Raw genomic sequence first — 17,328 nt, 5'->3', positions numbered from 1 at the left:
GTTTGCTGCTATAGAGCTTGCAAAAAACTACTCTCAAGTATGAGCGTTTTCCCTTTAATTGTCTCATTTTTATTCTCTGCCAAAGATTCCCCCAGCTGGGACTCTGGTCGTGGAGGTAATGGCTATATGAATGGCTATGCCCGAGACAGCCGGATGAATGGCTATGACCGTGATCGCAGTGGGTTTGGATCTAGAGGAGGATCTGGACGTGATGACAGAGGTGGGCGTGGGGGGCATTCAAAAATAGAGGGGAGAAAAAACCTGTCATCTTTCAGCCAACAGCACTCTTTCATATTTGGTGTGGAGACTGTTCTGCTGTAATACATAAGTTAATCACCTGCCTCCCAGAAATTCCACTTGGTGTTTAATGCCAACAGATATGCTGAGAAATCAGAATGAAAGCCTGTAGCTTCTAAAGTTGAACTCTTACTCTTTTTTTTTTTAGAGTGGTGCCAGATGCACTGCTTACTCAGTAATTAAAAGATAAGGTGTGGGTGGTGGGGTGGCTTGTTTGTGTGCATCTTTTGTATCCAGCTATATTTCATGAGGCCTACAGGCCTTTTGAATGAGATTGGGGCTCCCTTTTTGCAAGCTGCTGATGTAAGAAGGTGCCCACCTTTGAAGAGTTTTACCATCTAGCTGAGAAGAACTTTGCGAGTGTCTCTGCTGCGGCTCCTGATCTGAAATTGGTGTCCTGGTTTAGGTCATGAAAGAAATCCAGGATGGATTAGGGAGGTTAAATGCATCTTGGTCTTAATCCAGTTCTTTAACCACAAGACCAGTCCTGTTTTGAGTGGGGGGTGGGTGGGTTGGTTGGTTGGTTGTTTTCCCCCCTTAAATTTTCCAAACTCCTTAATTTTGCAGTGTACATGAAGATGCTCTATACAACAAAATACTCTATCATTCTCACCTGGTAGGTGTGCAGTTGTTTCCAGTACATGCAGTATTTTGTTCAATATCTTCTTAGTTATTGGCCTACATCTTAACGTGGTCACTTCTTCCCCCTTTTTTTTTTTTGGGCACTCTCTTAACTTAGGCTTTCTGGACAGGATACAAATAACGTTATTAGAAATAGTCTTAAAGTCTTTTTAAATGTAAGGAAAGACTGAGTGAAAACTGTTTTTCTTCTGCTTTCATATGTACCTTTTACATATAACAACCGCCCCCTACCAGTTTACGGTTTTCTGACAACTGGCCTGGATTTGCAGTGATTCTGTATTTGCAAACATGAAAGCTATATGTGGTCCCAGATCTGAAGGGAAAAAATTGAGAGGTTTTTTCTGCCCTCTTCCCTCCCCCATAACAGGAGTTGGCTTCTCTTTCTTCTTGTCTTCAATGAGTGAAGTCTAGGGAAACGGGCTTCAATTTACATCTACTACATGGCCTGAGGTCATGCAAGCAGCAAACAGCTTTTTAGCAGAGGCAAGAGGCACTGTTCTAAAACACTTGTCATGTTTGAAACTCATTGTGCAGAGGCATTTTGGCACTACTTAGTTTCAAACTTAATATATAACTGTGCCTAATAGTTCCCAAAGGTTACTCTGTGGGGTGAGAGTGCATTCTTTCATTCAGCAGCCTACAAGTTCTGGGAGCTCAAAATTCTGCAAAGAAGGAAAATGTATCTTGGTGTTTGTAGTTCAGGGTGGGTTATGGAGCAAATTTGTATTTGGTTTGTAATTTCTTTGCAAACCAAGAGCAAGTAATGTGGTATTTGTGGAGTCAGATTCATGGGTAGCTTTTCTCACCAAAGCCTAATATGGGGTGGGCAAAATATGGCCTGCAGGCCGGATGCTGCCCACCAGGCCATTCTGTCTAGCCCATGGGGTCCCTAAAAAATTTAGAAAATGTAATATTTATCTGCCCCTGGTTGCCTGCCATGCAGCCCTTGAAGGCTTGCCAAAACTCAGCCCACTGCCCACCCCTGGTCTAATAGGACTCTTCAGGGCTGAGAGGCTGGTTGGGAAACTGAAGTAAAGTGCCTGTGGACCTTGCTTTCCAAAAGCAGGAGTGAGCCATGATTTTATTAGTCCAATAACAAACTTGTTTTAAATGAGACTCCACCAAGACCACTTCAGAATTGATGCGCACACTAACTTTTTGGTGATATCTTGTTTCATGTAGGTGGAAACCAGTAAGAATCTTGATTCTGTTTTTAGAGTTCAACTTGTTTTAAACCTTTTTATGACTACATTTTTTAATCCTGTAGCAAATTCAAATATATAGTTTCACATATACAACTTTGTCTTGTATCTAAAACGCATCAGTTAAATACCCTTGGTAAGGGGTGGGATGTGCGTTCTTGAAGCTTTTATGAAAGGCTTCCTGCCTCCTGACCGTATGGTGAGGATTCAACTGAATGTCCCTTGCTTGCTCAAACCCTTGTGGTTTTTGTTTTTGTTTTTTTGTTTTTGTTTTGTGTTTTTTGTAGGCGACTGTAAGTGTTGTTATTTAGGAATAACAGTTTTCATTTTATTTTGTTCAGGATATGACAGCGGGTGGAGTTCCAGTAGAGACAAGGATGCATACAGCAGCTTTGGTGGTCGAAGTGATCGTGGAGCAAAATCGAGCTTCTTTGACCGTGGAAATGAGTCAAGAGGAGGAAGGCAAGTAGTTTTATTGATCAGTGCAGTAAAAGCTACCTCCTTTAGCACTTGTAAAAATTTTATCGTATGCCTGTATTGAACTAGAGCTCAGTGTTTAATGTTCTAGCAAGCAGGGCTTTTATAGTTGATTTTGGTGGGAGTGAGATGGTAGAATGAGAAGCATGGTAGCAAAATACATTTGGGGTGAGAAGCTTGCCTGTGTAAACAACTTCAGCCAAATTCCTTTAGCTTGTTGACATTACACATGGTGGGGTTTTTTAATTAATTTATTTTTTTTTATCTTAAATGGTGCTAGATATGGTTGTCTTTTCTATTACAAACAAACTACTTAAGACTAGCTGTTTGGGAGCAAATACTTGGTTTCGAAGTGAGGTTGAACATAAAATTAATTTAATAAAACAATTGGGTAAGATTCTTGCAGGTTCTCTGCCTTACTTGATCAGTTTTAAACACCTTATTCCTTGTATGCACAAATGTGGCGAGTGACCTTTTTCGACAAATAAAGCTGGCGTTAGTCCTGTATCCTGATTTTTCTCAAACATGGGTTGCCAGACCTATAACTAAACACAATCCAGGTAAGGACTGTTTTCCACACCTTTTTATCCCAAGTCTGTTATACAGGTAAGATCCCTCTTTGTGAAATGCATAACAAAGAAGTGCATTGAAGCTTGACAATTTGATTTGTATAAGCACTTGAGTAAAATATAGGAGCAAGTTAAACTTGACCGTCATTAATCTGGACATGGAAGGTATTCAGATGGCATGAAAGCTGCATGATTGTCTTTAATGCCTCCCCTTCTTTTACAGAACTCTTGCCTTCTTAGAATAGGCATTCATTCTTCTATAATTCTGAAATTCAAACCCCTCATAAAAAGGAGCAGAAACAGACTAAACTTGGAGTTACCATTCTCTAGGCAAAATAATTTTTTCAACTTCATTAGTGGACTTGGTATCTAAAAATGTATGATAGTCTCTCAACTAAGACTAGTGAGAATACTGAGCGGCTAAGTATATTTTTCTTCCACACTTGCCTCAACTCAGCCACTTTTGTGTTTCGGTACACCTTTTTATAATAAAGGCCCAAGAAGTAGGGAGATCCTCTCTTTCTTTAATTGGTACGACTACATGTTAGGGCTAAGTGTTGTATGTCAGATAGATAAGCCACCTTTGTGGAGCATGGCTGCTAAGTATTCTTGCTTTTATCTAGATATGAGGATCGTGGAAGAGGTGGTGACTATGATAGGAGCGGGTTTGGTGGCAGATCTGACCGTGGATTTGGAGGTGGGTCACGCTGGTCTGATAAATCTGATGAAGATGACTGGTCAAAACCGCTTGCACCAAGTGAACGTCTAGAACAGTGAGTATTTGGGTTCCTTTAAATGCTGTCACTCTGCCAGTTGGATGACATGGGTATTGTATGACACTTACTTTCTACTATTCTAGAGAACTCTTCTCCGGAGGCAATACTGGCATTAACTTTGAGAAATATGATGACATTCCCGTTGAAGCAACAGGCAACAACTGTCCTCCACATATTGAGAGTGTAAGCTTTTTTTTTTTTTAAGGAGTCTACTACTTCATCTCTTTCCTTGGTGTTGCATGAATGCAGTCTCTTCAGGTGCAACTCCAGTGAATTGGTGTCTCAAGACATTAGTAACCATTATTATATCTAGCTTTTTGGTGCATAAAGAATATGATGCTTCAGTAGAGTAGAGGTATCTGTAGTCCGGTGATACGTTGGTGAGGTAGAGCAGAATCCCCGGGCATTGCCCAAGCAAGTCAAGGGTACTAGAAGGGAGTTAAGGCATGGGGTCTCAGCAGACTTGAGGCTCCCTGCAGTGACTCTGACAGTAAGGGAAGGGCTGAGTGGTGGTGGCAGCGGCACAGTATTTGGACAGTAGCCAGATATTCCCTGCTGCACCAAATACTGGTGTTCAAATGACTGATCTGCACAAGATGATAGCAAAAAAAAGTCACAAAGAAGATATTGCTCACCAGTGAGAGAGAGAGAACAGCCTCCTCCCTTTCCTTTCCGCCAAATACTTCTATGACCTAGTACAAAAGGCTCCTGCATGTGCACTCTGGTGCAGGGTGAACTGCCTCAGGTAAGGTAGGGGATGCTGGGCCCCAGGGTGATGGGATTTCCCAGTATCTAATTTTGATTCCATGGTGCAAATGTGCTGGAATGCACACGTGTATTCATCTAGATGCATCCTTTATGGTCACATTAACACCTTGGCTTGCAGCCAGCAAGCAGCTTATAGCCAACAACTTTGCTTGGAATTTATTACTTTGTAGAGATCTTTTAAATCTTCAGTATTGTTAAACAAGAAAAAGCTAACTCTTCTGGCATTAAACCTGGCTCTTGCATAAAGCTAGCATATCTGAATTCCCAAACAGAATAGATCAGGCAGTTTTACAAGTCATTCATTGCAACTTTTTCATAATATTACAGTTCAGTGATGTTGACATGGGAGAGATCATCATGGGAAACATTGAGCTTACTCGATACACCCGTCCCACTCCAGTCCAGAAACATGCTATACCTATTATCAAAGAAAAGAGAGATTTGATGGCATGTGCCCAGACAGGTATGTTTGTAACTGTAGGTTTTCAGTTCCCATTGGGAAGCGGGTGGGGAAATGATAAATCTTCAAGTGACGAATATAAGTAATGGTTTCCCTTTTTTAGCAATATTTTTATGGCTTGTATGAATGTGTAGTTTTCTAGAAAGCTTATTTTTGTATTGGAAACTCCAGATTAGTAGCTTCTAAGATTAGTACACAACAAGAGTGTGGATTGAGTAACCAGGTGTTTTCCTGAGGGGCAGTTGTGATAGCTTTCTCTTAATACTACACTTCTGTATACTAAACCTTAATGACACTAGTCTTTAACTAAAGAAACGTTCAGGCTCTGTTTATTTCTGGGCTAGGAATTACTCTGGCCGTAGTCTTTTTTGCTAGCAGGATCAGTATTACTGGGACATGGGTGAAATACACTGGTGAAATGCACTATTCTTGTTGATACAAAAATTTGCTTTTGATTTGATAATGGCTTCTGTGAAATACCATAGATGTGGTATTGCAGATGACAGTGTACTAGTAGTATTGACTTGGATCTGTTCTCAAGGATAACCTAATGTTTTACCTTAATAGGGTCTGGGAAAACAGCTGCATTTCTTCTGCCAATATTGAGTCAGATCTATACAGATGGCCCAGGTGATGCTCTGAGGGCTATGAAGGTAAATATGTAGTTTTGGAACTTGGATACCAAGCACAGCACATTAAAAATACTGTTCCTACCTGCTGCTGTTTTGATGCTTACAATTTTAATATTTTAATCTAAAGCAATCATCACTTCGAAACTGATGCAGGTTAACAGTACTCTTAACCTCATTAGTGAATACTTTCATGGGCGGACTAGTAGTTGATCTGAGGGCCCTGCTATACACATTCAAATCTATAGCTGGTTTCTATCCAGTTTTGAGTTGTACATTTTTTCAAGCACTAATTTTATAGCTAGTTATGTTTCTAAAGCTCTAGTTATTCCTATTGTGATGACTTGCATGTGTAGCTGGCATGATTAACCAGTTAACTGCAAAATATTTCTAATGTGTAGCAAGGCCCTGACTTAAACAAACATTGCACTTACTCCATAGTTACTGTTCCATCTCAGTAACTGTCAGGATCTGGTAGCAAAAATCCTAAAACAAAAACTATTTGAAATCCAAAGTTTTAAATTTAACTGATGTGGCATTTGGTTAGTAACCCCCTAGGATGCCTGCTCTTTTTTTTTCCCCGAGGGACCTAGTCATTTGGATGATAAATGGCATAATGCCATGTTGTTAACATAAAGCTTATAAATTGCGGGGTCGGAGGGAGTTCTGTTTTGGATCTTCATGAGAACTCTTAAAATGATCTGTCATAAATGGTTATGTTCCACCAAATCTTTGGCAAATTTAGTATTTATTTTAAATGTTCTGTTCTTCAGGAAAATGGAAGGTATGGACGCCGCAAGCAGTACCCAATCTCACTAGTTTTGGCACCAACAAGAGAACTGGCTGTGCAGATATATGAAGAAGCCAGAAAGGTACATTTTTGCCAGTTGTCAAAATAATCATTCACGCTTCTTGTGAAAAGAAAAGAATTAACTAATTTTGTCCTTTACAGTTTTCCTACCGTTCCAGAGTTCGTCCTTGTGTTGTCTATGGTGGTGCTGACATTGGGCAACAGATACGTGACTTGGAACGTGGATGTCACTTGCTTGTTGCAACTCCAGGGCGCCTGGTTGATATGATGGAAAGGGGAAAGATTGGATTGGATTTCTGCAAGTAAGTTAACATTACACTTTTGTACCTGAAAGTACAGGTTACAATTTGGGAAGGAGTTGGAATTGGCATCTAGCGTTTTAAGTTGAGGAACGTCTTCTAGTTAAGGTTAAAGATGCTTGAGATTTGTTGTGTGGCTTTTTAGGAAAGGCAAAACGAACGATAACAGCAGTCTTGTTGGCTTTGAACAGCTAAAATGTCCTTGTATGGTGAAATCTGTGCCTTCTGAGTAATGGATCCAGTCCCATTTCAACATGTGAGAACTGACATAATCTTTTGCTTTCAAAACAAATTCCCCTTCGATAGCTTGCCCAACCTACTTAAAATGTAGTTCTTTTAAATGGCATCTTGCAACATACTAAATAGGTGCTCCAAGCCAGCTTGCTGCTTGTAGCCTTTCCCTGACTTCCTGCAGTGCCAGTTGAAACATCAACCCTTGACCAGTATCATAAATATTTAGGATGTACATAAACTGATTTAACAAGTACCTGCTGACCTAGATCTGGTTATCCATCTACTTTTGAGCCTGTACTCATGGCATACCACATTAAATGACCAGTATCCAACTGCAAGCAGTAGCCTGGTTCAGTGTTGCAGTGCTGGGTTAATACTTACAAAGGTGATTTGTCTGTTGGAGGGAGGATTTTGATTGACTTTTTTAATACATATATTCAAGGTATCTAGTATTGGATGAAGCTGATCGTATGCTTGATATGGGGTTTGAACCTCAAATTCGTCGTATTGTTGAACAAGATACAATGCCACCAAAGGGTGTTCGGCAGACCATGATGTTTAGTGCCACTTTTCCCAAGGAAATCCAGGTATTTGCTTTGATTTGGTTTTTGCCTCAACATATAGTGGCTTCTGAAATTTTAATGTCTTCTGCTGAGGGAAGAAAACTCATCTTTCTTTATCTGTAGATGCTTGCTCGTGACTTCCTGGATGAGTACATCTTTCTGGCTGTTGGCAGAGTGGGCTCAACATCTGAGAACATCACGCAGAAAGTAGTGTGGGTGGAAGAGATGGATAAACGGTCATTTTTGCTTGACCTCCTAAATGCTACAGGTAAAGGCTCTTGGAGAATGTCATTATAGTTGCTGATGAATGACTCTTTTGTAAAGTACAAGGCATCCAGTGACCTGCAAAAACATGGAAAAAAGGTCCAAGAGTTTTCTTCTGAAGTGCATGCAAATACAAACTTCAAATAAATGTTGGGAGGGGAAAAGGAAAAAGCACAAGTAGCTGAGGGTGAAAACCTAAGTACTTAGTGGGGCTAAATATTTCCTAATGTAGTCTTGTTAGTAAGCCTGTCTTAACTTCCTATATTAGGCAAAGATTCACTGACTCTGGTGTTTGTGGAGACTAAAAAGGGAGCTGATGCTTTGGAAGACTTCTTGTATCATGAAGGATATGCTTGTACAAGTATCCATGGAGACCGCTCTCAGAGGGACAGAGAGGAAGCGCTGCATCAGTTCCGCTCAGGCAGAAGCCCAATTCTGGTTGCCACAGCTGTAAGTAAAACCTTCCTATAAGGTGCTTGTATAAAAAGTTCTCTTGCTTATCAGTTGTCTTTTAGTAAGAAACCAACTGATTCTCTTTACTACTAGGTAGCAGCAAGAGGATTGGACATCTCAAATGTAAAGCATGTCATAAACTTTGACTTGCCAAGTGACATTGAAGAGTATGTACATCGCATTGGTCGTACAGGCCGTGTGGGAAACCTTGGTAAGCAATATCTGAAAAGCATCTGACTGCTTCTGCTAAAAGATGACTTACTGTTTTAACACTTCTTTAAGGTTGGCAACCTATTCTCTAGTAACCCTGCTTTATAAATTCTTGTGACCAGCAGGGATCTGGGTTATCAATTTCTCATGGAAGAACGGAGAAAACTGTGGATTTCCTGCTTTTATCAGAGAGAACACAGATTTTTTTTTTTTTTCTCTTAGCAGAGAAACCCATAGATATCCCACTCTTGCATGCAAAGAGCTCTGCAGGCTGGCTGAGTTCCTGCCTGCAAGAGCTGTTTGGAAAAAGGCAGAAAAGCCCCAAACCTGCCTAGAGAGGCAGGGAGAAAGGGAAGGGCAGAGCCTGCAGCTTTTAGTTGGTGGCAAGGCTTGGGTCAGGCTTGCTTATGAGTCCCAGGCTCCAGGAGGAAAGTGGGGCTTGCTGGGGCTGGGGTGGGTGCAGGGCTGGGGTGGAAGCTGGCTGGGGCCTGAAGGAGCAGGGAGGTGTTAGCAAAATCCAGAGTGCCTGGCCAGAGCCACTTTGGTTTCGCATGCCCCCAGCTGGGCACTCCAGCTGCAAGCCTGGAGGTGCTGGGGAAATGCACAGAGTGCCCAGCTGGTTCTGCATCTCCCTGCTTGTGGCTGGAGTGTCTGGCCAGGGCATGTGAAAACCAAAGCAGCTCTAGCAGCCCTTAAGGGAAGCTGCGCATGCAGGTGCTGGTGGGGTGGTATGGAGCTGGCTGAACACCCTGTGCTCCACTCTTGGAGGGCAGGGGGATGCCCCTGCCCTCCCCAGATCTGTGCAGGGGAGCAAGTTGTGGGCTCAAGCTTCCACCCTGTTTCCCTTGTGTGGGGCTGCTGTAGCCCTGCAAGTACAATCCAGCACAGTTGGAAACAGTGGGGCAGCACCAGGATCTCCTGGGGGACGTGCCTGGCGACACCACACGTGTTTGCTGCTGCCTTGAGTGGCGGAGCCCTGTGCTGCTTCCCTCTGTAGCCCTGGGCGCAGTATAGAGCAAGCAGCTGCTACGAGATCCCTGTGTGGCTCCTCTCTCCCCAGCTATGCCATGCCCTCCCTTCCCTTCCCCTCCCCTCCCCGCAATCCACGGGCTATGCAGGAGCCTTTAATTTTAATCACGGATTTTGAAAACCAAGATAAGCTTCTAACTTACTGATGCTACCTTTTGTGCTCTGAGGGTCCTATACAGCAATGTGGTTCTAACAGCAACACAAAATTGTCATGCGTCTGTAGAAGTTTTGGCATGTAAAGCACTAGGAAGGTAGTTAAACTTCAATGTGTGTGCATGTACTTTCATTCTGAAACTTGAGTTAGTTGCTTTCTGGGCATGTGAGAAATGCTGACGCCAGTTGATAAACCTATTAATGATATAAGAAGGTCTATTGGTTGAACATTTGTAGTCTTACCCAAAAGAGAGAGAACTGGAACTTTTTAAATTGGTCTCCAACTTCCTAGCTTTGTTTTTTAATTAGCTTAAACCAGGATGACCAAATGCAGTCTGGACTAGATAAGCCTGTAAACTGACTCTAGACCACTTCTCCAGCTTATGGAGTTGGAGAAGTCGGTTGCCACTAGTCTAAACCTCTTAGCTGGTGGCATACCTTCTCAATAATTGAAAGTTAGAATTAGGTGTCTACATGACCACTTAACTCGTTGTATGCTAAACTTTTTTTTTTCTAGTAAATACCCTTTTCTCCCAAAAAAAAAAAAAAAGTGGGGAGTCTTAAAACCCAAGACTACTGGTACTAACATTTAGCCAAAGTAGTTGCACCAAGAAAGCATTCCATGTTTCCTCTTAATTGGGGTGGAGGAGGACCTTGGTTAAGGGGTGTTGGGCGGCATTCAAATTCTACTTCTGGACACCTCCATTCTTTCCAAGTAGAAAAAGCTTATCTTGCTATTCCATATACCAGCTGACTGGCCTCTTCCAACTTTCAAGACAATATCACTGTGTAGATGATTAGATCAGAAAGCACTTTAAAAGTAAGGGGAAAAAAAAAGTTGTTTCATTCATTAACCTCTTCTTTTTTTTTTTTTTTAAAAGGTCTTGCCACCTCATTCTTCAACGAGAGGAATATAAACATCACCAAGGACTTGCTAGATCTCCTTGTTGAAGCTAAACAAGAAGTGCCATCTTGGCTGGAAAACATGGCTTATGAACAGCTTCACAAGGGTGGTGGCAGTCGTGGACGTTCGAAGAGGTAAGTTTCTCTACGTGTTGGTCATAAGCATACATAATCCATTATCAGTCCTTTTTTAATTGATGGTTTGGGTTCCTGTAAAACACCTAGCTATTAACAGTTGAACACTGGAAGTGAGTATCTGATTGCACACTGCCTCCTTCAAAGAATCCTATATTGTAATTTGAATAGTCTCAAAAAGCACTTGTGAAAATGTGTTACAGTAGAGTTGAAATATGACCCCCTTGCTAAATATTTAACTAGTGTAACTTGTTCTGGAAGTCTCCCAAGATCCAGTAAATCTATCTGCTTTAAAACTTCCTGAAAAAGATCTCTAAAACTTCAGAAAGTTAAAGGCGTAGCTGGTTTCTCTTGGTGAATGAAAATAGCTTTTCTAAATGATTGCATTAAACTGATTCTACTTCCCATATTTATTATAGTGTGAAAAGCTGACCTGCAGCAGTTTGGTAGTTCTAAGGCAAGGGATATGACGCTTGTTTTTTTTTTTTTTGTATGACATCCTTGTCTTTGTCTCAATGATTTGGAAACAACTTCCATGTAAGGAAATGGTTATGAATGATGCAGCAGAATAAATCTAAAACCTAATGACTCTAGAGGCAGCTGTCTTCAGTGAATATGGGCATCTTCCATTTTTCTTTCTACTAGGCTAGTATGGCTCTGCAGCTGTATTCCTTACCACCAGTGGGATAGGAGTTGTATGGGTTATTTACTTAGGTCCATTTGTTGGTTAACATGGCAAGACTAATTCTACCTGCCAGTGTATTCAACCAAGAAACTAAGCTGTGTAGCTGGAATAAGAACCTCTTCCTTGCCATCTGGTAGCACAGCACTGGTGGATGCCAAGCTTATAGGTATAATGGAGTGCAAGTTTCTGGGTATAGGTACAGGAGTGCCAGCAACATCAGTATCTGTGAAACTGGACAAAGACTGTTATATTTTGCCATCTCAAGTCTGATTCTTTACCTTTTTAGGGGGGGGGGGAAAAAATCTAATGACTATGAGAATAACCATGGTGTTGCTTGCTTCCTTACAGTAGCAGGTTCAGTGGAGGATTTGGTGCCAGAGACTATCGAACAAGCAGCGGTTCCAGCAGTAGTAGCTTCAGCAGTAGTCGACCACCCAGCAGTCGCAGTAGTGGAGGCAGCAGAGGATTTGGAGGTAAGTCCTCGTGTCAGAGATGAGTGAGTAGGCACTGTTTACCACTGTAAAACAATTCCATGTTGCATTCTGATAGGCTTGCTCCTTTATAGTAAAACACTAATGTAGGAAGTAGGATTTCTTGGGTAGAACTAACTCCTGTGTGTGAGCCATAGTGCTTAGTTTGACTTCAGTCATTGGGCCCCTAGTACACATTTACTTAAAGCACCATGGGAGCTGGTCCCTGATCTCAACAATGATGCCACACCTGGTATGGCAGGAAGCACAGCTGAGATCATGGATCAGCTCTTTTTTTGACTCCAGTGCAGGCTCTGCATCAGCATGTTGAAAGGTGGGTACTTGCAGCCTGGCATGACCCCTGGCATTCCCCAGGCTGGCAGTCAATAAACATGACTTATCCTGGGCCTGATTCCAGACCGCAGGCTGTTTTGGGGTCGCAGACAAGAAATGACTGATTCCTAAGGTGCCATATGACAGCCTTAAGCTGGGTACATGTGTAGCACCTTGCTGTTCCATGCCTATATAGTAAGACTAAATAACCTTACACTAGTGTAGAAGTCACAAGGGTGCCCCATATGTGTCATCTGCTTTCCTGCAGTCTTGGCCACACAGGAGCCCTTCATAACCTTCTGATCACCATATAGCACTGGACTTGGGGGTGGTATAAGTCATCTAATCTCTGAGAGTTTATTGGCGTAACATCCTAGGGGATGGATTTATAGAATAGGAAAATGTTCTAATACTTAAATGTGACTGACTGACTGGCATCTGTTTTCCTTCTGATTTTAGGTGGTGGTGGTGGTAGCTACGGAGGCTTCTACAACAGTGATGGATATGGAGGAAACTATAACTCCGGGGGGGTTGACTGGTGGGGCAATTGAATCTGCTTGCAGCAGACATCCTACCAAACAAGCTAATATGGAAACCACATGTAACTTAGCCAGACTATACCTTGTGTAGCTTCAAGAACTCGCAGTACATTACCAGCTGTGATTCTCCACTGAAAATTTTTTTTAAGGGAGCTCAAGGTCACACGGAAACAAAAGGAACAAGCAGCCCTATTTTGAAGGTGGTTTGAAGACTATTGCTGTAGTCAGGATTTAACTCCCCTCCCACCCACCCACCCCATCCAAAAACTGCATTTATAATTTTGTGACTGAGGATCATTTGTTTGTTAATGTACTGTGCCTTTAACTTTAGACAACTTTTTATTTTGATGTCCTGTTGGCTCAGTAATGCTCAAGATACCAATTGTTTTTGACAAAATAAAAAATAATGAACTTGGGCTAAAATCAAACCTTGGCACACAGGTGTGATACAACTTAAACAGGAATCATCGATTCATCCATAATATTACAAAGAAAAACTTATGCGGTAGCCTGCATTAGGGCTTTTTACTTGCAGATTTGGAAAATTAAAACATCTTGAAGCATATCGATGCAATTAGTTTCTAATGTGGCAAAACTGTACTAAGTTAAAGTTCTGATTTGCTCACTCTATCCTGGATAGGTACTTAGAACCTGATAGCCTTTAATAAGCCATTCCAGTCATGATGAGATGATGTATGGAGACATGCATACATTAAAAGCACTGTTTTTTGAAGTTAATGCAAGTAAACACAGCAATTCCTTTTTCAATGTTTAGGCAGATCATTAATTGTGAGCTAGCCAAATGTGGGCAGAATATTACAGGGAATGTTTAAAGGTCTGATAACTTGAAATAGTTTTTAGGAGAATTCATCTACTTAGACTTTTTAAAATGCCTGCCATATGAAATTGAAATGGTAGAATGGCTGACCATGACAGTGACTGGTCCTCCTTAAGGGCCTGACTGATTATTTTTGGTCTATAACGCATGCTAGTGTTGATGTTTTTTGGTCAAGAGGGTATGAACAGGAAGAATTATGCAGCAGGCTTTATTTTAATGCAGATTCACATTACTCTGTTCAAGCTGCGTGGAGATGTTAAACTGGCTTACTGTAGACTTTGTAAAATGGCTCCAGAAGAGTTAACAAACAAATCTTGAGATCACAGGTTGGAAATGTACATAACTGCACAAGGTTTCAATTCTGCTATTGAAGTGCAGTTTTAGTCAGTTTTAGTTGCATAGGTTTCCATTGTATTTATAGTCTGTTTATGCTAAATCTGGCCAAAGATGAGTATTGTCCACCAGTAAATTGCCTCTGCCACTTGGAATTTCTGTGCTAAATTTTGTGGCCAGAGCAGTTATCAACTCCTAATCTACAGTGGCATAGGAAAACGGCAAAAATCTCCTAAAGTGCAATAGATTTTTTCAAGTGTATTGTGCCTTGTTCTAAAACTTTTATTAAGTAGGTGCACTTGACAGTATTGAGGTCATTTGTTATGGTGCTATTTCAAGTCTAGGTTTAGGCCCTTGTACATTTTGCCCATAACTTTTTACAAAATACTTCTTTTATTGCACATTCAGAGAATTTTATATATGTCTTGTGTGCGTGTCCTTAACTTCCAATCTTATTTTGTCTCTTGGAGATTGAACGCAGCTTGTTTAAGGAGGAGGAAATAGATTCTAAAATTTATTTGGGACCATGGGAATGATAGCTGGGAAGAAAACTATTTGCACACGACAGATTTCTAGATACTTTTTTGCTGCTAGTTTTGTGTAATATTTATTGAACATTTTTGACAAATATTTATTTTTGTAAGCCTAAAAGTGATTCTTTGAAAGTTTAAAGAAACTTGACCAAAAGACAGTACAAAAACACTGGCACTTGAATGTTGAATGTCACCGTATGCGTGAAATTATATATTTCGGGGTAGTGTGAGCTTTTAATGTTTAAGTCATATTAAACTCTTAAGTCAAATTAAGCAGACCCGGCATTGGCAGTGTAGCCATAACTTTCTGGTAGTAAAACAAAAAAAAAAATTGGCAACTTAAAATTTAAACATGCCAAGGTTTTGATACACTTGTCTTAAGATATTAATGAAACACTTCTAAACACTGATGTGAAGTGTCCAGATTCTCAGATGTTTGTTGCGTGAGTTTTGTTTAGTTGTGTGTTTTTGGTTTTTTATTTTTATTTTTATTTTTTTTTCAGTGAATGTCTGGCACATTGCAATCCTCAAACATGTGGTTATCTTTGTTGTATTGGCATAATCAGTGACTTGTGCATTTTAGCAAGTTTTATCAGCCAGCAATATTTTTCAGTTCAGAAATAAGGATTCAAAATTATAAGCAAAGAATGGATTTAAACTTGCTGAATGTAATAAAATAAAAAATAAAAAAATTGAACTTCAAGTCACTGTAGGTTTAGTAATTGCTTATTGTATTAGTTTAGATGCTAGCACTGCATGTGCTGTGCATTACTCTTGATTTTATTAAAATAAAAAAGTTGAACTGCATACTGTCTATTTTAGTCTGTTCAGCCTTGCTGTTCCAGTTTTTGGTTTTTTTTATAGGAGCTGGGTCTGGAACACAGCATGTAAATATGATCTGCCATCTGATGATTGATTGTGTTGGGCTGCATGGTTACCAGTTGTCATGGTAACTTTGCTTTGATACTTGTATTGCAGGACAAAGCCTGCACAGGAAGAAGCATCTAAAATTGAGAAGAGGGCAAAAATGGGCTTTTGTTGCCTTTTGAGCATCCTCATGCTAGAACTCAAGGTCCATAGGCTCTATTATTGCTTCCTAGGGGTATGTTAGTATAGCCCAAAGTCAGGTTTGTTTTTTCAGTGGGCTAATTTTCAGGGTTTGAGAATATGCCTTTCTTTGAAGATGCTCCATTTCTGGCATCAAGAGATTTGCATCATGATTGTCTTTTCCCTAAAGATACACACAGCCAAATTTGGCTAATACACATTTCCTTCTTCTGTTCAATGGAAGACCTTTCAGCCTCAGAAAAGACTACTCTTCTTGGGAAAGTTGCAAGAAGGCCTACTAAAAAGGATACAGTGGAATAAAAAAAAAAATACAAGTTGTCTTGCCTCTGAAAAGTGCACAAATGGTAGTTTTAGTTAACTCATTTGCCTGCAACTATGGCCTTCAGCAGGGCTGTTGGACAACAAAGAACCTAGTCTTTTGCTGTATTTCCATCTCTGCAATGGAATGGACTAGAGAAGCTACGAACAATAGCTTTAGAGGTTCTGTAACTGCATTGGAATGCTTACTACTCGGCTATTGTATGTGATACTATTAAGCAGCATTATGAAAACCTAGAAAATGCTGGGGTGGGTGGTACTGTTAATGCAGAATATGCAATGGACCACGTAAGTGGCCATTAATAAACCAAGCTGTCAAATACTGCCTGGAAGAGCTTGGGTGTAGCGGGGCTGACTCTCTATCTTGGTAGGGATCCAATGCAGGTGTAAGAGATGGACATCACTGTGCTGATGCTGGTAATGCTCAAGCCTGTAACAGGCTGCTTAAACCAATGCAAACCCTCAAGGGAAAAAAACAGTGTTGCCATACTAGACATACAGAAAACTAGAACTCTTGTATCCAAAATAATACCTTTTTTATTAAAGCAACTAGAAAATGGCAAGAAAATAGATCCCAAAAGCTTGCAGAAAAGGACAAAGTCTCTTCGTCAGGCTCTAGGGAAAAATGTACATGATACAAGATAGCATTGTTCTGCAATGAAGTTTAAAATCCAGAGTTTGGCTAAAATTTGGAATCTCCATGTTTTAGGGGTGGACTTGGTAGCTGATTTTTAAACTTCAGTGCAAAACAACAAGGAAGTTGCTTTTGTTGTTTGGTTTGTTTGGTTTTCCCCTGCCTGCCATCTGACACCAGGGAGAGAAATCTACCTGATCAACACATCAAAGGAAGCTACTCAACACAGCTCTCAAAGATTCTCTCATGGACCCAGACGGACAGGCTTCCATCTTCAGCTCCCTTTATCCAAAAATGAAGTTTATTTCCTACCTATGGGACTTCTTACCATCTTGTACCATCTACTCTTCCCTGGGAGTTGCATTTGTGATTTCATCATGGACAATAATCAATGGACTACAAGACCTCCAGCCCTTTAAGGAGTGTTGAATCAGCAGCCCTTGGGCACCCTGTTTGATTCTTCATTGAGCTGCATGGGCCTCTGAAGCTGCTCAGAGTCCATCTGTAACAGCACTATGCAAGCCCATGTGTACAATGTTTGCTCTTTACAGACTCATTTAAAGATGGAAAAAATCTGATTTGCTCAGCAAAATATCTTTCCTGGAACTTAACAAAGAGATTCCATGGTCTATAGGGTTTGCTAGTATCAGTTTGCTGCTGTTGCAGAGGAAGATACCTCATTTTTATATAGCACTTTTTTTTT

The 17,328-nt window shown here is 40.7% G+C and overlaps 1 protein-coding gene across 4 annotated transcripts in view; it reads left to right on the top strand.

The window, feature by feature from the left end:
* The window catches only part of DDX3X (DEAD-box helicase 3, X-linked), a 24,895-nt gene extending 9,483 nt beyond the window's left edge, over positions 1 to 15,412 (top strand). Inside the window, exons 4-18 of one of the 4 annotated variants that reach the window (XM_019529087.1) lie at positions 86 to 220; positions 2,483 to 2,603; positions 3,811 to 3,960; positions 4,047 to 4,146; positions 5,059 to 5,194; positions 5,759 to 5,844; positions 6,594 to 6,692; positions 6,773 to 6,933; positions 7,607 to 7,751; positions 7,851 to 7,995; positions 8,260 to 8,441; positions 8,538 to 8,655; positions 10,718 to 10,874; positions 11,908 to 12,034; positions 12,821 to 15,412. In XM_019529087.1, the coding sequence (XP_019384632.1) occupies positions 86 to 220; positions 2,483 to 2,603; positions 3,811 to 3,960; positions 4,047 to 4,146; positions 5,059 to 5,194; positions 5,759 to 5,844; positions 6,594 to 6,692; positions 6,773 to 6,933; positions 7,607 to 7,751; positions 7,851 to 7,995; positions 8,260 to 8,441; positions 8,538 to 8,655; positions 10,718 to 10,874; positions 11,908 to 12,034; positions 12,821 to 12,913 (1,955 nt within the window). In that variant the 3' untranslated portion in view covers positions 12,914 to 15,412. The remainder of the gene's footprint in view (positions 1 to 85; positions 221 to 2,482; positions 2,604 to 3,810; positions 3,961 to 4,046; positions 4,147 to 5,058; positions 5,195 to 5,758; positions 5,845 to 6,593; positions 6,693 to 6,772; positions 6,934 to 7,606; positions 7,752 to 7,850; positions 7,996 to 8,259; positions 8,442 to 8,537; positions 8,656 to 10,717; positions 10,875 to 11,907; positions 12,035 to 12,820) is intronic. The other 3 variants (XM_019529086.1, XM_019529089.1, XM_019529088.1) reach the window with 3 other exon arrangements.
* The last annotated feature ends 1,916 nt before the right edge of the window (positions 15,413 to 17,328 follow it).

The sequence above is a fragment of the Crocodylus porosus genome, unplaced genomic scaffold (genome assembly GCF_001723895.1).
Source record: "Crocodylus porosus isolate Cpor-Errol unplaced genomic scaffold, CroPor_comp1, whole genome shotgun sequence".
Lineage (NCBI taxonomy): Eukaryota > Metazoa > Chordata > Crocodylia > Crocodylidae > Crocodylus > Crocodylus porosus.
This window is presented reverse-complemented; position numbering and strand designations above follow the sequence as displayed.